The sequence below is a fragment of the Paramisgurnus dabryanus genome, chromosome 6 (genome assembly GCF_030506205.2).
Source record: "Paramisgurnus dabryanus chromosome 6, PD_genome_1.1, whole genome shotgun sequence".
Lineage (NCBI taxonomy): Eukaryota > Metazoa > Chordata > Actinopteri > Cypriniformes > Cobitidae > Paramisgurnus > Paramisgurnus dabryanus.
The window spans coordinates 28,245,646-28,265,948 of NC_133342.1; the positions used below are offsets into that span (position 1 = coordinate 28,245,646).

General features: G+C 37.5%; 1 protein-coding gene across 2 annotated transcripts; it reads left to right on the forward strand.

Annotated features, from left to right (window-relative positions):
* The first annotated feature begins 958 nt into the window (after window positions 1-958).
* Window positions 959-7,957, forward strand: socs6b (suppressor of cytokine signaling 6b). 2 transcript variants are annotated; one of them, XM_065276448.1, is made up of 2 exons: window positions 959-1,275; window positions 5,220-7,957. In XM_065276448.1, exon 2 carries the CDS (start codon window positions 5,331-5,333, stop codon window positions 6,915-6,917), a length of 1,587 nt encoding a protein of 528 aa, XP_065132520.1. In that variant the 5' UTR covers window positions 959-1,275; window positions 5,220-5,330; the 3' UTR covers window positions 6,918-7,957. The 2 variants fall into 2 exon arrangements, with proteins under 2 accessions (XP_065132520.1, XP_065132521.1); XM_065276449.1 differs by having other exon boundaries at window positions 959-1,244.
* The last annotated feature ends 12,346 nt before the right edge of the window (window positions 7,958-20,303 follow it).

Consider the following 20,303-nt stretch of genomic DNA (forward strand, 5'->3'; position numbering starts at 1 on the left):
GTTACAAGGAGTGTGTGGCCTACAATGAGTGTGTGGCCTGCAAGCATCTTCCTCTGCTCCTGTCACATATGCTACACTTCAATGAAATCACTTGCCACAAGGTTTTGCTTTACTCCTCTCTGTCTCTCTCTCTCTCTTTCCCACCATGATAACAGTGTATCACAAAATGCATCTAATTAAGTGTACTGGTGTCATTAAAAAGCATGCTATATACAGAAAATAAGGTACAAAAGCTGCAGTGGGGCATTACTCTTTTTTAAAAGAACACCTTTACATAATGATTGCATATAAGTACCTCAATGTTACATATATAACCTTTAAAAAAAATACCATCCCAGTGACAGCTTTTGTAGACTACCTTACTTTCTGATACACTAAAAAAAGATTATGTACACTGGTAAAATATAAATCTAATTACAACTTTAAAATTATAATTGCATTTAGCTGAAAATGAAAACTAATTTATGTTATGGCAGGTTAAAAAACAGTATATAATAAAGTATAAATATACAAAAATGTAAATACATTTAACAAAGAAACATAAGGTATTATTTAGCATAAGTGTACCCTGTGCTGCAGAAGCTCTGTTTTCACAGGTGAAAATTTGTTTTATCACCCATAACAGGGGGCACTGTGACCAACTAATATGCTAGATGCCACACATTGAACTCCAGTTTACATTTTTCAGGGTAGGCTTTTTAAGAGTCAACTATTAAATAATAATGTATAGCATTACATTAACAAAGTGCAGCAATTTAATACAGTTTAATATTTACTTTAGTGTCCTGCCTTATAAAGTGTGTACGTGTGTGTGTGTGTGTGTGTGTGATTCATATTATTGTGGTTTTATGTGTTATTTATTTACCTCTCGTTGTTTTTATTTAGGGAACCAACCCGTGAGGTTTCTGATGCTTAAACACACGGCGATGAATCCGATGCTCCCCCATCCTCCCCCTCGCCAACTCCCATGATGCAACAGCCAACAAAGAGACGACAGCACAGAGAAACGGCAGCTAGCTGGAGAAAAGTTTTAAATCCTGAATATACTTAACATTTCAAACATCCACACCGCACGCTATCAGTTTAGCGCTAAACGCATTCATAAAGCGTCCGTTTTTCCTCGGCTGTGTGAGAAGTGAGCTCGTTTCTCTGATGTTTTTATAGCCTCAGCTATTCAGTTAGCCGTGCAGTAATGTCTCATGATATGATGTCTTAGCTCCACGGACTCTGACATGAAAACTGCTGTAAGTTGACAGTATATAAAAGACACGACAGGTAACGTATGGTTATCATTTATGTGTTTAAATATAAACCCGTTAATTTTGTTTGGTTTGTTTAGTGTTGTATAGCATTAGACGGCAGTGATGTTTAATGTACAGGGCCTGTGTTGGTTAGCCTGACTGCTAACTGAGCTCTTTAAGCATTAGCCACACTTACAATGAACACGAGCTGTTTAGGAGGGTATTAACTTTAAATTTTACCAAACTAAAAAGTGACAGATTCATATTAATGTGCTTTGGTGACCTGGAAAATCATTTTATGAACCATTTAAACAAGCTAAATTCAGTCCGAGCTAGTCAGCCAACCACCAGACATAACTATTTATGTATAAACATTTACACAAAATAGACAAACATGCTTTGTGGGAAATCTTAATGTCAGTGTTAATATCAAATGAACTTTGCTGTTAGCTGTCAAATTGCCATTACAACAATACACACGCCTAAGCTTAAGTTATGCATAGCTCAATCTTTATATGAGGTCCATAACGTTACATATGTGATAAATGGTAACTATATTGAAATTAATCTTATTGCTTTTTTAAATATGAAAAATCACAATGGGCCCTGTTTTTTTTCTTCATTTTTAATAATTTTTGGTATGATTCATCTGTACATGATATTGAAAAAAATGTATGACCTCACATTAGGAGACTGCAGGGCGGTTTCCCAGACAGGGTTTTTCTCAGTCCCAGACTAAAATGCATATTTAAGATGCCGTAATTTAAAAACATCTTAAATTAACATATCTTAACATAACTGCCTTTGTTTTCTCTTAAGATGCGCACCAGTATTGGTTTTCGTAAGGTATGTTGGTAAAAACGACCTAAATGTCTTAATATCCGGGACTAAGCATTAGTTATATATCTAAACCCTGTTTAGGGGATACTGCCCCTACGTGTAATATTTTAAGACCTCAGATTCAAAAGCCACTAAACGCCGCCACCTCCATCAAAAAATAAGATGATGTTGACCGTATGATCTAGGGACATATTATATGTTCATTAAATACCTTTGCTTTAAATGAGATTAATCCTCAGGTTATCCTCAAATGCTGGTTTGTTGGAAGAATCTGTAAAAGGTCACTTTGATTATTCAGCAACGTGCACAGAAGATTTGTTTACTAGGTCCAAAGAAGTGGATTTTTTAGAAGTGGAGGTTCTTTTAAAAAAACTTTCATGCATTTAGAGGGTTTTGCAGCAAAAGACCGTTCAATTTGTTAAATACCATTAAAATGACTAAAGTGACATTAGTGAAAATTAGGCATTTTAATTCCTGACTAATAACCTTTTCATTGCCATTATTAATGGGATAGTTTCCCTTAAAATGAAAATTCTTTCATCATTTTCTGATCCTCATGTTGTTCTAAACCTGTGTGAATTTCTTTTTTCTTTTGAACACAAAAGAAGATATTTGATAATGATGGTAAACACAGCAGATAGTGACCTTCCATATTTGGAAGTATTTTGATAAATGATGAAGAAAATATTTTGATAAATGATGGAAAGCACACAGTTGACGGTACCCATTAAATTCCATCATACTTTTTCCTACTATGAAAGTCAATGGTCACTATCTGCTGTGTGTTTACCATAATTTTTCAAAATATCTTCTTTTGTGTTCATCAGAATAAAGAAATTCATAAAGGTTAAGAACAACATGAGGATGAGTGAATGATGACAGAATTTTCATTTTAAGGTGAACTATTCCTTTAAACAGCAATTACTGAACATAAACATAAGAGCCTGATAAAAATGCTTATTTACAAGAAAACATTTCAGGCGCACTTACTGTGCATTCAGACCGCCACCGGCGAGAGCGTCAAAGTAGCTGGAAGTCATTCGTTTTCAATAAGAGCTCGCGACGAGCAGCAGTGCGACGCGTCTTGGACGGTATGAGCGCCGAGGAAAATTAAAATCAGTTCAACTTTATGGTAATGAGCTATGACGCGGTTTGGCGGCAACCAATTTGGAAGGTGAAAACGTTCGCAGCAACCAATCAGAAGGTGGAAACCTTCGCTTAAAGGGACACTTCACCCATTTGCATTAAGCTTTGTATAGTTAGAACCCCAGTCATGTTTTTGAATGGTCATGCATCATTTCCTCAGTTGCTGCTGAGACAGGAGACATACAGATTTCAGTGTTGCACTTCCTTCTTTCAATGATGTAAAAATCATCATTTTGCATCATTGAAAGAAGGAAGTGCAATGTCTTTGTTGAGGGAGTGAGACTGCAAACACCCCTTTTCTCTGTCAAATAGGCACCAAATTCTAAATGTATGTTACAAATATGACACCTTTTCAATAAAGATGAATGTTTCTACGGGTGAAATGCTCCTTTAAGGGGAGTTCAGAGAATGCATTCAAGCGTAAGAGCATCCACTACACCTTTTCTATAGCGTTGTTGACAGGTCATCCAGAGCTTTTATTGAGGCTCTCGCCGGTGGCGGTGTGAAAGCACAGTTCGATGGTTTTGCATCTGAACTTCTCATTTGTAATTCAAAAATGTAAAGTATAAAACAACAAACCAAAGAAAGTATAATTGTGGATTAATTCAAAGCCTAAATTACAGGTTACACCTATAAACTTGAAGCTAAAATATTGATGTTAATATATTACAACATTTTTAATTAAACTGTAATGAACTACTTTATCTCTGACACTCTTAAAGGGCTTGTTATAGTTGTGCGTAGGTCCTACAGCGTAGGTTCAGTGTCGGTTTTCATTTATACTTCTGCGTCGTCCTCCGCATTGACGTCCGAACACACGCGCAGACCACCGGTAGGCAGTATCCATGCATGTAACCACAGTAGCAGCGCGACCGTCAAAGAAGAAGAAGCTTGACAAGTTAACCCACAAACGAAGAAGAAACAGCAGCTTGTTGTGTATGATTTAAGACGAGGAATGATGGAAGTAAATAAACAGCAACTTTTGTTGCAGTTTGAGTTAAATCACTTCTCAACTTGGCTCATCTTTGTTTTCACCGTAGGGTTGCCGCGGTGACAGCATTTTCCCACCGGTTAATCGGCACGTCACAAAGGCGGTGATCCCGGTTTCACCGGGTGGGAGGGGCTTATAAATGCGCATGCAGACGTGCACATTTCACTTTCACTTTTGAATTACGCAACTGTTTAAATGCAGTGCTTGCGTACGCTGCGTTAAATCGCGTATGAATTTGCGTGCAATGCGAGTGCAACAGCTGGTTTAATTAAGTGCTTGAGTCAATGTGCACAGGTAATTCTCACAGAACCTGCCAGTCCCAAGCAGAGCAACCGGCTACTTCTCCATAAAGCGCTGCTTGAATGATGGGTTTATTATTTTTCTTGATGAAAAACACAACAACAAAATGATCTCGCTTATATTAAACATCATATATGTATATTATAACAAAAACAAGTAAGCACGCGGCTTCTGTCATCATCTGGTCAGTCAGCTCGTCTCGCAAACTCTGACAGAAATAAATGAAATCTGACACCTGCTGCTCTGTGACGTTCAGCTCCGCTAAATTCAGTCAGCAGACACATTCAGTTGTAAGTGTTTGCTCTCTCTAACGAAACTAAATGATTTAATTACATGAAAATATCAAAACGACGGTGAAAGACGGTGTCGCGGTGGGCAATTGATCTAACCGGGTAGAGGCTGAAGCACCGGTTATCACCGTTTCACCAACTATCGCGGCAAGCCTATTTCACCGTCGCAAACGAAAATACCTATGACTTCAGGCCTTCTCTATGACCACCACCATACTGAGGATTATATATCAAACCTAGTTCTCTACTACATTTTTCTAGTTGAATATCAGTTTTGCTAAATATCTGAGTTTCTAGTTTTATACAGACATGTCAGATTATGTAAGAAAAATAGGATGCCATTTCATGTTGATTTTATTCAATCTGTTTCTGATTTTATTGTGTGTATCTTTTGTGCTTTCTGTTTTGTAGGTATGGCAGTTGTGCGCCTTATGTAACTAGCAATGTGTGAGTGTTCATCATCTCCCGCATCCCTAGAACGTTTTGCGTAATCCCCCTCCAATTTAAGGGGGATCCCTCAGAATGAAGAAGATCAGTCTGAAGACAATAAGGAAGTCATTTAACATTAAAGGCAAAGAAGACAGCGAATATGCCGTTTCGCAACCAGACCTGCCAGCCAATTTCTCCGCTGAAGACTCTCTGTTTGGAGGATGCTACAGCAAAGATCTTGTCGGCGGCGACTTGGATAATGAGGACGAGAAGAGATCCAAAGTCCGATCTAAGAGTGAGGGTCTCATGGGCACCTTGAAACGGAGACTGTCAGCGAAACAGAAACCAAAGGTCAAAGGTGGTTCTCCGTCTGTATCCTCTATAGATGATGACACCTTCTCCTCATCTTCTGCACCCATTAGTCTAAGTGACATGAAATCTCAGCGTTCCACATCCATCCATAGTCACCATTACAGTCCCACGCCGTGGCCTCTCAGACCAGCAAACTCGGAGGAGACGTGCATCAAGGTGAACGCGTTAATTAACTCCTCAGATCCGAGCCCGTCTCTCGACAGCGTGCGCCATGACTTCCTAGACCTCCGGAGAGACAGACTGTTTGAAGAATCAAGCGAGTCGTTGAAAATCACCAGATGTGTGCCAGACCATCATTCAGACTCTGAGAACAACGACTTGCATCTTGAAATAGATGAACACATGCCTGTAGTTCTTGGTCTTGCAGCTCAGGATTATATTCAGTACACAATGCCTTTAGATGATGGACTCTATCCTGATGAGGAGGGTTCACGCTCTTTTTGCTTAGATAGCACCACACCTATGGATGTTGTTGAACAGACAGAGGGATGCAGATCACTTCATGCTGACGAGGAGCCTATCGATCAGGATCTCCTGTCACCGGACATCTTCATGGAGTCATCAGTGAACCAGCTTTTTTTAAACACTGCAAACGTCTTGCTGCAGGGCTCCACGCTCGAAGCCCCTCTTTCTCCCTTGCTACCTCCGTTACCCAGCAGCTATCTACAGAGAAGCTTCCCTGGGTTCGGCGGTACTCACGCTCAGGTTGCAGAGAGAGTCATGCACCATCTCAACTTTGACCCGAACTCTGCTCCGGGAGTGCAGCGGGTCTACGATGCTGTGCAGAACAGCGGGCCCATGGTGGTTACTAGTCTCACGGCAGAATTGAAGAAGCTTGCCAGGCAGGGTTGGTATTGGGGACCTATTACAAGATGGGAGGCAGAGGAGAAGCTGACGAATCTTCTGGATGGTTCTTTTTTAGTCCGCGACAGTTCCGACGATCGGTATCTCCTAAGCTTGAGCTTTCGCTCGCAGGGCAAGACGCTCCACACGAGAATCGAACACTCCAATGGCAGTTTCAGCTTCTACGAGCAGCCTGACATCGAGGGCCACACGTCCATCGTGGATCTCATTGATAATTCGATTAAAGATTCGGAGAACGGAGCGTTCTGCTATTCGAGATCACGCTTACCGGGGTCCGCCACCTACCCTGTTCGACTGACCAATCCTGTTTCGAGGTTTATGCAGGTCCGGTCGCTGCAGTACCTGTGTCGATTTGTTATCCGGCAGTACACTCGAATAGATCTAATCCAGAAATTGCCTTTACCGAACAAAATGAAAGACTACCTGCAGGAAAAGCACTACTGAACACAGTAAATCTGAACTTCTGTACCGGATTTGGTTGCTATAGTTGCACTTTTGGGAAGATGACATTACAATTTCGCAAATATTTCAAGGATTTTGTTACCATTAAACCACACATTTTTCGAAAGAAAAGATGATGTTTGTTGGCGTAATACAGTATGTGTCTGGTAGAATAGATAATTCGGTGGTTCGTGAAGAGAAGATGCAATGGCAGAATGTTGTTTGTTCGAGTGTTTGGATGTCAATGTTGGAGTTGTTTTCGCATGTTCTCTATCTAGAGTACTGTAGAGTTTTGTTTTTGTTACAGGAATATCGGTCCAGAGGATCAAGTGTTTTTATGCATCTCTCACACAATGGGATATTAGCACAGAACAAGTTTATTGTAAGGCATTTAGAGGTTCTCTCTAACAATGCACAGAGGTGTAATAAACACCTTAGTTATGGATTGTGAAATTTGGTTTTGGTGAACACATGACATTCCTCCTTGCCCTTTTTTGTTGTTGTTAAATACGTAACTTTTTGTTTTACTAGCAACTGCTATGTCACGACATGATCATATTCAAAGGGAAAATGTACCTTACAAGTATGCCAAAATGATGTCCTGTCACCACATCACCCTACATTTCAAAGATGTTCCTCTTCTGTGGAGTTACTCTATAAGCTATATTAGCTGCTTTACATGATTTTACGTTGATTTACATTATTTAGCACATGTAATGCCAAGGTTAGATGATTCTGTGCCTCGCTGAAACTGATCTTTGATGTAGTATTGATTGATTTTGGGCTGTATGATTTCTTTGTTATACCAGTCACCTTTTTAACAGACATGCAGTTACATTATAAACACACTTGTTCTTTGTTTTCCCTGTGCATCGTTTGTTTTCGTTAGAGTTGTTATTGTTTTGGAAACAGAAGTTAGCTATTATGGACTAAGGTACAGTTAAACATATTAAACCAATTCCTTTTGGGAACAGAGTTTGCTTATTGATATGTTGTAACTTGAATTTGTTCTTCAGTTCAAAATAAAAGTTTTATATGAAGAATTTCTATATTTGGTCATTCCAATGTAAACTTGTTCCTTAAACTGTACCAAAACTCCTTTATTGTTATATATACAGACTTTTAACAGAAGCTTTTGCCTTTGTGTTTTTAATCGTTTTAATCAAAGGTAATGCTGGAAAATACAGCGGTACTTATATACTACAAATAATTTTATCTTAGTTATTATTGCTATGATGTTATTTTTTATATTTTATGGTATTGTTGCAATTTTTTAATGTATATGTTTAATATTTTAATATGCTTATAATAATATACAGCGTTCCCACGGGTCCTTGAAATCCTTGAAAGTTTGTGAATTGGTAAAAATTCAAGGCCCTGGGAACTTTTTGAAAATATACATGGCATGCACAGATACAGGTCATTGAAAGTGCTTGAGTCTAATCTAAGTTTTCTGGAAAAAAAAATCCATATTATTCCCTGTGTAGTGTAGGATAATATCCTAAAAATTCTAGACTTTAAGCACACGTGCGTGTTAAACTGTTCACTTTAAATGCTTATATCTTCTGAATGCGAATGTTGATTAATACCAAAATGCTTCTTTTCATAGTTGTGATTCACACATGAAAACGTCTTAGGTTGCGTATGTACCTGTTGTTCCCTGAGAAGGGAACGAGACGCTGCATCTCCCTTGCCATACTTCCTGCATCCATGTAACGGCATCTTTGCAATATTTCAGATAGCAATGTACTTCCTGGCTCCCACCCTCTCTTTTTAGTTAAGCCTCATCATTGGTTAAATTTGATATACATATTCAGAGTGACGCACCCTTGTCTTCCCCAAAGTCTCCCCGCAGTGAAGCAGCCCTCAAAAGGGAACTTTAACAATGTATCTTAAAAGGTAACACGATGTAACCTTGCTCTCACTTGAAATATGTCCCCACATTTAGTACTTAAATTTGAGGGTATTGGACCTGAAAAGTCCTTGAATTTAAAGTTAACTGAGGTGTGGGAACCCTGAATATAATACCTGTCCTCTCTCTTTCATGTTTCATGCTTCATGCTAATTGTAAATATGAGTACCACCCTGTCTGGTGATTTTGTGTTTCAGAAGAAAGTATATACTGTTTTAGACTATTCATTTAGTCATCCTTTTCATTTAGATACCGATTGCAATCTAGTTCTCTGTACAATTGGTATTGCTTCTTAATAATTTTATTTAAAAAAATGCATGTTTTCAATTAATAGCTCTACTAGTATAACGTCCCAATAACAGTCTTACAGACAATTATTTTTACAGCTAGTGCCACTATTTCAACCCAGCGTTTGGTCAAAAAGGGACAATTTCAACTTGTTGAGTTGTACACTGTAGAAAAAAATAAGCTGTAATTATGCAGCTGGTTGCCAGTAACTTAATAAAGACTAAAGGTGTTTCATGTTCATTTAACTTTGAACAAAACGTTGCCAGTAAATAACATAAATGTAAAATGTACAGTAAGTCACTGGCAACCAGCTGCCAGTGATACTGTAATTTCTATAAAAAATGTTTACGAAGGGTTCCCACGAGTCATGGAATTTCTTGATTATCATGGAATCTTAAAAAGTGTTAAATTAAAAGTCAGGGAATTTTATATTTTTTACCAAGTCATGAAATAGCAGTGATTTTGTTTGTAGCTTTACATTTTAGTTCAAAATGTAATCCGCTTGTTAAGGTTTGCTGTAAGGAATGCCGTTTCTGGGTCCAAGCCTCCACTGATTTAAACTAAGACTACAATCTAAACACACATTTATTGGCATTGTTTATTTATTTCACACATTTAAGCAATTTATTTTATAAACTCATGGTCTACACTACATTATCATGGCATCTCAGACATAGGTAATAAAAATTCAGCTTTTTAGTCTGGGAAAAATCAGGGAATTTGGCTTAGAGTGGGAACTCTGGTTGTAATTTAAGATATGCTGGGTTGTTTTAACCCATTGTTGGCCAACTTAGTCAAATATAAACATTTTTTTGTTAAATTTAAATGGGACAGAGAATGAAAAACCATTTTTACCTTGTCTTTGTTGAATAATGGTAGTCTACCCGCATTCATGAACATACAAAAAGTGCTAGACATGCTAAACATCTCAGTCTCATAGAAATTCCTCTTTTAGAAATGTCAGCCAGAAAACGGCCCAATCTGAAAAACTGATGCTTATGACATCACAGGCATCTAACTGCCCCTCCACTTTAAAATAATTAGCTAAATTTTTTGAGTGGCAGCAAAGTCAGCCAATCAGTAATGAGATTGCAAGTTAAGCCAGTAGGGGGAGCCAAATAGGTACTAAACTAGGGGTGTGGATTGGCACTGTCCTCACAATTCGATTAAATTACAATTCAACAGGTAACGATTCAATTCGATTCTACGATGCATTGCGATGCATCAGAATTCTACTGTACAGAACAAGGCAAATTTTTAATCAGTCAAGTAGTAAAGTCAAGTGCAACTATTCTCAACAAAAACGGAAGCTTAGCAGCTTTAAGACAATGACAATTATATACCTGAGATAAGAATTTTACACACAGCGTAAGTCTTGTCTAGTTTCCCATTAACTTCATAGAATCCGAAATGTGCCCATATGTCCACTTTCCATGGAAAAGGGTGCGTTTTTATTTACCCGTCTATCACGGTCATCTCTCTCCACCTCAGCCGTCTTTGTTGTTGTTATGCCCCCTGAAGTAATTGAAACTTCACAACTTTATTGTCCACTCGAGGCCAAAAAATAAACCGTGACATAATCGATTATGGCACTTTGTTGCATCGATGCTGAATCGTGCATGCGCGCATTGCCGAATCGATTATTCTTGACACCCCTATGCAAAACCACTTGTTTAAAATCCCCCACCCTAGAGCTATCTGAGAGAGGTTTTTAGGAGTCTTCTAAGGCATTACAGACCCAAACAAAACATTTTTTGTCTACATGTCACATCACAGAACAAGGATAAATACCCCGTTCAATCATTCTATGTCACCTTTAACTGGGTTTGTCTCTTTCTGACCCAAATCTGGGTTGAAGATAACCCAGCATTTTTAACAGTGCACCTTTTAAAAATTATATTTGCTTAATAGCACTATAAATGTAAAAAATATAAGTAGATAAAGTAAGTAAATAAATAAAAGTAAGTAAATGGCCAGTATATAAATTTTCTGAAAAAAAGCTCTGATTGTACTGGTTTAGTTGTTTCCATAGTTGATACTGCTAATGTGAATGTGTATACATTCCCTGGCCACTTTATTAGGTAAACATTTTAGGTTGGACCCCCTTATGCCTACTTTAATTCTTCGCATAGATTATACAAGGCGTTGAATACATTTCTCAGAGATTTTGACATAATAGCATCACACAGTTAGTTCAGATTTGTCGGTGCACATCCATGATGCGAATCTCCCATTCCACCACATCCCAAAGGTGCTCTCTTGGAATGAGATCTGGTGACTGTAGAAGCCGTTGAAGTACAGTGAACTCATTGTCATGTTCACAAAAACAGTTTGAGATGATCTAAGCTTTGTGACATGGTGCATTATCCTACTAAAAATCCTCCAACTATTCGGAGTGTCACTCATGTGACTGAAACTATCAATTGTCCAATTTTGGTGAACCTATATAACCTGTATAGCCTCAGTTTCCTGTTTTTAGCTGACAGCAGTGGCACCCGGTGTGGTCTTCTGCTGCTGTAGCTGACTGAAAAAAGTCTAGAAATACATTTGAATTGAATACGCTTAAAACAGAGATATCAGCAGTGAACTTTACATAAGTTGATCCTTCTTCTACCTGTTGGTGGTCAACAACATCCACACCCTAAGTAACTCAATGTAGTAAATGAAGTAATGTCTTTTTGAGTTTTAAATAAACATTTTTATTCTTTCCTCAGCATCTGTAAAACATGATATTAGTGATTTGCCAAAAGATTGCAGTTTGTGCTGGCTTCATTTATCGAAGAAGATCAGATGTGGTCTGCGCTGTCTGTTTTCATGAAAGGAACCTGGGGAATAATACAAACATTTCATCTCAGCCTCCTCCAGCGAGTTGCTGGCACTGCTTGGCAAATTTTATTGGCTCAGTTTAGACGAACAGTCATTCACTGCTCATTTATATGTAGTCGGTGTAGAGTTTGAGGCTTGGTGGTCGGTTATGCCCTGTTGTGATGTTTGCTGTATTGAGGATAAAAATATTTTGATGGCACTATTTAGCAATACTGGTATTTTACTGCTTGTGTGCTTCAATTAATGGGCTTTTGGATGCAACAATAGGAGTGGGCAGCATGTGGGATTTAGTATTTCATGCCAAAGAGGCTGTAAGTTTTTGCACAGTTTTCTCCATTCAACACGTATGCACATTTTTAAGACTCCCTTTTCCTGTTTTATTTTGCGTTATTGTTTTTTTTATTACCAAGCAATTTGAGCCAGAATGATTAAAGTTTTATCTTTTAAGTTTTTGTTTGTAACTGCTGAGTAAGTGCAAAGCAGTCCAAGGCAAACATCTCCCTTCACTTTTTAGCTGAATCAAAACCAGCTTTTTAAAAGCACAGCGACCCATTTCTTTTAAAAGACATTGGGTCCAACATAAATGACTCAAGTTATTCTTGCAGACAAATTATTATTTTTTAATGTCTATTTTTAACAAAGCTTTAACCTGCTAAGACCTGGATGTCCACATATGTGGACATCACATTTTTTTGTTGTTTGCACCATAATACTTAATTCTGTGTAACTGGAACATAAACAAATACACTGCTTCATGTTCAAAGAAAAATATTTGGTTATTATATTGGTTCTTTCTAACCCCAAAATAGCTGGAAGAAATCTGAAAAAAAGACAAACCAAAGCTCGGGTCTTAGGAGGTTAAAGATATTTTGATTCGCAGACAAGCCTTAGCTAAAGCCAGGGCTAGGCCTTAATTGAATTAGACATATTGGGGTGGACAGGAATTAGCTTAAACCAGTACTAGGCCTTAGTTTAATGGGGAATTTAATGGGGAATAACATGCCTTACTAAAAACATTACTGATGTGCATTTTGAGGCAAAACAAAGGGCACTTGTGTATTATAAGATATGTCAATGCAAGTTGTATTCAGTTTGGACAGCTTTTACATTTATTTTAGTCTAGGACTAGTATAATCCCTGTCTGGGAAACCGCCCCTTAAGCAAGTTTTATAAACATAACTAATGCTGCGTTCCAGGTAGGTTTTTGAGCCCGTGAATTACGACTTCAAAACCACGACTCACGACTCTATGCGTTCCAGGCAGCCTGTAACCCGTGTTTTTACAACCTTCTACCTGTGAAAGTGCACTGGAACGGCAGTCAAACCCTTGACTTCCCACCCGTGTACTCGTACTAGATCGATGTACTCCCAGTTCAAAGTCGTGAGTCGTGGTTTTGAAGTCGTGATTTACGGGTTACAGGTTGCCTGGAACGCAGCATTAGAAAAAGATGTTACTGGTGTGTATCTTGAGACAAATCGATTGCACTATTAATATGCACTGGCATATTTTTTAAGGTCTGTACATGCAAGTTATTTTTAGTTGAGACAGCTCAAACATGTTTTAGTCTTAAAGGGACAATCCACTTTTTTTGAAAATATGCTCATTTTTCAGCTCCCTTAAGCTGCATTCACATTAGCAGAGCGACGCAATCTCATTGATTTCAATGGAAGCTTGGCCACATCCGGGTGCACGAGCGACAGTATCCGTTGGCGACTGGATGGGGCATGTCCAGTCACGCGACAAAGTTGAGAACTGTTTAACTTTATGCAAATTATCAGCAACATTCAGGAGTGACTTCCAATAAGAACAAAGAAGTGGAGTTCACGTCATCCGTCTCTCGTCAGTTACTGTAGTGGATGATACTTAGTTGTTTATGACAAACAGATTTAGAAATGCCTCTTTTGAAAGAGACGAGCGACAGACAGCAACAAAGTCGCTTATAATGTGAATGTACCTTTAGAGTTAAACATTGTTTCTTATTATTTTGGAATCCATTCAGCTGATCTCTGCGTCTGGGGCTAGCACTTATAGCATAGCTTAGCATAATCCATTGAATCTGATTAGACCATTAGCATTGCGCTAAAAAATAACCAAAGAGTTTTGATATTTTTCCTATTTAAAACTTGACTCTTCTGTAGTTACCGACAGAAAATTAAAAGTTGTGATTTTCTAGGCAGATATGTCTAGGAACTATACTCTCATTCTGGTGTAACAATCAAGAACTTTGCAACATGTAACATGGCTGCAGCAGGCGTAGTGATATTACGCACTGCCCGAAAATAGTCCCATGCCATTGAAAGTGACCAAGGGGACTATTTTCGGGCATTGCGTAAGCACCAGCAAAGTCCTTAATTATTACACCCGAATGAGAGTATAGTCCCTAGCCATATCTGCCAAGAAAATCTCAACTTTTAATTTTCTGTCAGTCTTAGTACATGATGTAACTACAGAAGAGTCAAGTTTTAAATAGGAAAAATATCGAAACTCTTTGGTTATTTTTTTGCACGATGCTAATGGTCTAATCAGATTTAATGGATTATGCTAAGCTATGCTAAAAGGGCTAGCGCCAGACCCGGAGATCAGCTGAATGGATTCAAAAACTGTAAAAATCAAATGTTTAACTCTAGGGAGCTGGAAAATGAGCATTATTTTCAAAAAAAGTTGAATGTCCCTTTAAGCCTTTTCTGTGAAAGCAGGGGCTTATCTTTTGGGTCCTATACCCAAAGAGCTTTTGGTTTATCTTTAGTTATATTTGATATACTTTGGGGGCATCATAATGGCCTCTTGCATTAAAGTAGGTGAGATTTTGCTTTTTCCAAAATGTCTAAACTTTTGTATTGCTTTAAGACACTCAGATGTCCAACTGCCAAAACAATATGTTGTCAATGCATCAGACTGTCAATGCCTTACAGTAGTGTGACTCTTTCTGATAACTCAGCAGAGATGTTTTTGTCAGGGCTCTTGAGGACAGTGTTTTACAGGTGGTGAAGGATTTCTGGCTCTGTTTATAACTCCCTCCCTTCTGTTTTAATTGGTTTCTTTGGAGTTTCTCGTCAAACTCCTCTGAGGGCTTTCTACACTCCACTTACCGGTGTAAATGCCTTTTTTGTTTTAATCAAATATTGTATGCATGGAGTCCATGGTACACAGCAAAATCACCAGTGTTTAATGTACACTGCTGGCATTTATATGGTCAAAAATGATCCCTAGTTGTCACTGTGGTGGTACCCCATTATGCACTTAAAGAGTTCCTATAACCTCAGTACATCAGAAGTAGATATTAGGACCAAACAGTGCATGTTTCTCCAATTGTATATATTTGTACCAGACGTGTACTGTACATATCTATAAATGTTAGGACCTTTTAAAGTTGTCTCTAAAATTTGTACCCCAGCTGTCTCTGGGGCAGTGGTCCTAATATGTATCATTAGGTACAGATAATACATTTGGTACCAATATGTATATGAGATACTAAACTGAACTATTTAGGTCCAAAGCTGTATGTTTTGAAAAGGTACAGCCCCAATGACAGCTGGTGTACATATTTTGACCATTTGTTCTGACAGTGTAGAGAATAAGTGAGAAAGCTAAAGTGAAAATGACATTATTTTGATGCGTCATTACCTCCTCAGATCCAGTTCAGTCCACAGTCCTTGAAAAGCAAAAATAGAGCCTTTAGTTTAGTCACAGAGGCATATGCAGTATTACAGCGGGTGTCTACTAGAGACCCGCAGAGTTGAGCTTTTTGTCACATTGATGCTGTCTTTATTTGTGAGCCATGCCATCTGTCAGAAACCCCAGAAGACCTCTTTCTGAGCACACCATGTGTCTCCACATAAAAGGGTGGCTTAAGCAAACAGCACTGTGAGGCGTTGTACTTCCCTCGCTTGAAGATTCATTATTTTACCAGATTACCCTAAGGAGGTGCACAGGGCATTTCCGGATGTGTCTCCATATCCCAGAATTCCTGGAGATGTACGGAGTTCTCAGTACACCTTAACGTATAGTTTGTTACACGTCGAGTCATTAGCAACAAATTAAGATAACCTTGAAATAAAGTGTGAAAAGAGCAGGTTGCTGTAAATTGTTCTGTTTTCAGGTGAGATGCTATTGTATAGTTTGTGTGAATCGCACCATGTTGGTCTGTAAGATTGCAAGCGTGTCCCATGGTGATTCCTGCTCAGTTTGTGGTTACACAAGATACTGCTTTAGTTCTGCTAATTTACTTGACGTTCGCAAGTAAACTAATTAAAGAAAGATGCTGATTAAATGAAAAACTGTAAATGTATGTATATGCAAAATAACTTTTTCATATCCAGACAAAGATCAAGCTTGTGTTTACTGCATTACAAATTGTAACACCTTACAATACGATCGTATTAACATTATTTAGGGATAACTAACAATGAGCAACATATTTTAAAGTATTTATTAATCTTTGTTTATGTTAGTTAAAGGGGTCATAGCATAAATCTGACTTTTTCCATGTTTAAGTGCTATAATTGGGTCCCCAGTGCTTCTATCAACCTATTTTCTATAGAAAATGTGAAAACGATCAACCCAGTAACTTAGTTTTGGTAAGCCATTTTTTGCAAGCATGTGAAAAAAATAGGTTGTTCAGATTCGCCTGTTTTGTGAAACTCTCTTCCTGAAACGCATGGATTTATAAAAACACTATGTCTCTGATTGGCCAGCTAATCTGTACGTTGTGATTGGCCTAAATACCTCTGACGTCAGCCGGAAATGTGACGCTCCTTACCATGTTTGAAAGATTCCCTCAAAATGCAATGTTAACAGGAGTTAACTTACAGGCTGTGAGTCTAAAGCGAGATGAATTATGATAATGTCGATCTTCTCTATCACCAATCCCAGGAAGTAAACTGTTGCCTACAATCTGTGTGTTTGTTGTTTTCCAAGAAAAGAGATTTACGTTGGAGACGATAACTCGCGTCATCGTTTACTTTGGGGTTTGTACCTCTTGCATATCATTAACATGTACTAATACACACTTACACACCAAAGGAAATGTAAAACCGTGAATCAGACCATAGGTGCTCTTTAATAGTGAAACAAACATATTAACACATTTTCCTGGGTGCTGTTATATTTAGTCGTGTAAGTATTGTTAGATGGCTGAACGTCAGAATTTCATAGACATTACAAATAAATGTCTGTTTAAAACTCAATGACATTTGAAAAATTAAGAAATATTGCACTCTGACTTAAATGAACCAAATGCTTTCAAACAAAGGAATGGACTGACCTTTAAATGACTGATTGATATTTTCTGTCACCTTCAATTTTCCTATTTTGTTGTGAAGAACACAAGTTAAAAGATTTCTGTCACATTTCACAAGACAAATAAGTTCTGCACCTTAATTGAAATAAATAGTTTGGTAAATTTGTTTAAGTTGAATGAACCTGAATTTTAGTAAGTTGATGATTTTCAACTAAACTTTGCAAATCCAGGTTACTTAAAATACATATTTGGGTCAATTATTTAAGTATCCCAACAAAACATTTTAAGTTGGAACTATTAAAAATGTTAAGTAAATATTACTTAACTCATAGCTAAAAGAGAACTCTTTTAAATTTAAGTTAAAGGTGCAGTGCTTAACTTTTTTACCGTACCTTCTCTATGTGTTACAAAAGCGAGAGCTGAGCCATGGACCGAGCCGTTGGTTGCAATTTGAAACCTCACCACTAGATGCTGCTAAAATGTACACACTGCACCTTTAAGTGAACCATTTCTTTTTACAGAGTTGTTGAAATATTCATGTGCAGAAACAAAAAAAGTAGTTATTTTATTTTTGAACTCAGACCATTTTCTAAGATACCATATAGAAAATGAGTTATTGCATGTTAAAATTGACACTTTGTAGGTGTGAGCAAAAATGTGCCATTTTTGGTGTGTCCTTGTAAATGCAAATTAGCTAATCTCTTCACTAACTGGCAGTGCTGTGGTTGAATAGTTCAGATTAAGGGGTGCTATTATCCCCTTCTGACATCACAAGGGGAGCCAGATTTCAGTTAACTATTTTTAGACATGCTTGTAGAGAATTGTTTACCAAAATTAAGTTACTGGGTTCATCTTTCTCACATTTTCTAGGTTGATACAAGCCCAGGGACCCAATTATAGCAAATAAACATGGAAAAAGTCAGATTTTCATGATATGTTCCCTTTAACTTACAAGATTTGTTTTTAACTTATAAGCCACCTGTTATTTAAACCAGCTTGTAAATTCCTTAATCTGTTATTATTCAATACAATAGCTACATGTGTAAGCTTGCTTGTGTGTATTTTGATGAAATAAGAAAACAACCCATCTGTACCGCACTAGATGCAATAAACACTCCTTTGTTGCCATTGCAGCAGGGAGCCCTATACTTTGTAAAATTTTACACGGGTGAGATCTCTCTATAAATAAAAGATAAACTTGTACTCTATCTCTTAGGAAACACACTGGTTAATATTGAATCTGAATTCAAGTGGACATTTCACAACAGAAATTTCAGATGATATGCAAAAATGATAAATAAGTAATGCCTGTGATCTTAGCGCTGTAAAATGAGAAGGTCTAAAACGATCAATTCCAATTATCTGATGAAGTTGTGAAGGCATCATTCTTTTTTAAAACATGCTCATTTGGTGCTTCCACTTTTGAAGGTGTCTGAGATTCACACTTCTGGGCAAGAATAAATGTGTGGTCTCATTAATTTACCGTATCCCCTACTGAGTCACATCCACAGGAGATCTTTGCCTTAAGTTCGCAAGAATCAAGTCAAGTTTAAACAAACCAAAAAGCACTTAAACACGTAAAATATTACTTAATAAAATAATACTTTGTAATACTAATACCATCAAGTTCTTTTTTTAACATTTATAAGACTTATTTAAGATTGATTTCATTTAGATGGGGATACCTTTTGCCAATAAGATGATTATAATAAACTCTTCAACTTTAGCTGAACTCACACTATATACATTAATGCATTATCATGGCACAACAGACGTCCATTATTATGATGTTGTTTAAAATCTGCTAGCATGGTGATCCTGTTCACAGTATTGTTAATACAAAGATAAATACAATAGGCTAAAAGACGTCCCATGCACTCATAAAAATAAAGGTGCTTCACAATGCCAGAGGATAAAAAAATTTCTGTTTCAAAAATGGTGTTTGTAGTGGAAAAGGTTATTTAAAATGTTATTAGTTAATCTAAAAATGTAATAAAAGAATTGGTTCTTTAAAGAATCTTTGACTGAAGGTTTTTTGTGGGACCGAAAATGGTTCTTCTATGGCTTTATTCTGATTAAACTTCTCCAGCACCTTATTTTTAAGAGTGTGTTGACAATACTGTGTGAACATCAGCATGACAGTAACCAGAAAAGAAAAGCATGCTATTCACTCAGGCTTACTGACTTAATGAGAAGTAAGTAAAGGGTACATAACAGCAACCAGCAGATGCTCTTATTTATTATTTACATACAGCCACTGACATCCTTTAGAGACAGACTCTCATAAGAGTTGACATCAAGGTCTATAGCTTACAAGATGATCAAGGCTGAGAAAACAGAGGACAATGCTGGTTTGGTGGAGCCTACGCTCAAGTGTTGGGTCTAAAAGCGACGAGCCCAGCCTGTTGGATTGCAGTGGCGGCCGATGACTTCTTTTTCAAGAGTACATGATGCGAAGCTGGTCACAACATGTATTTAGCCCGTCATGTGTGTGGCTCATCGTGTCAAAATATGCGATCGGCGCATCATGCAAACCTGCATCACGCATCATGTCAAAATACGTGAGCTCCTCAATTACTGACACTTTGGACAGACAGGTTTTCTTTGTACTGTACAAACTTTTAAAACCCGCAACCTAGAAAATGCACTTTAAATGTGTTTAGCAGAAAATGAGTCGCCAGTGTGTGCAGAAACATCCTGTTATTGTACAAATCCATCTATTATTTTTTGTATTATCTCCTTTAAACCGCAACAGTCACACAAAACAGGCTGTTGTGGATCTCCTACATTCTTAAGAAAAATAGTTCTAAATGGCATACCAAATAAGGGTTCTCCAGCTTGTAACAATAGCAGAACCCCATTTGGTACTTCATAGAACCCTTTTTAAATGGTTCTATATAGAACCTTGCCTTGAAAAGTGCCATGAACCTCAGTTGTGCTATAAAAACACATTAATTTATCAGCTGTCATGAGGGTTTTTTTTTTAATTATCCAACAGAACGGCAAGACATCAGAAAAATACTTTATTTTCACTTTTTCTGACATGAGGTGTCATACAATAATAAATATGTTTATTAAAATCACATTAAGTTAAAATATACATTAAAATAAATGTATGGCTTAT

What these genes read in the sequence shown, in the direction of transcription:
- socs6b (XM_065276448.1), top strand. Translation starts at nt 5,331, where the DNA reads ATGAAGAAGATCAGTCTGAAGACAATAAGGAAGTCATTTAACATTAAA.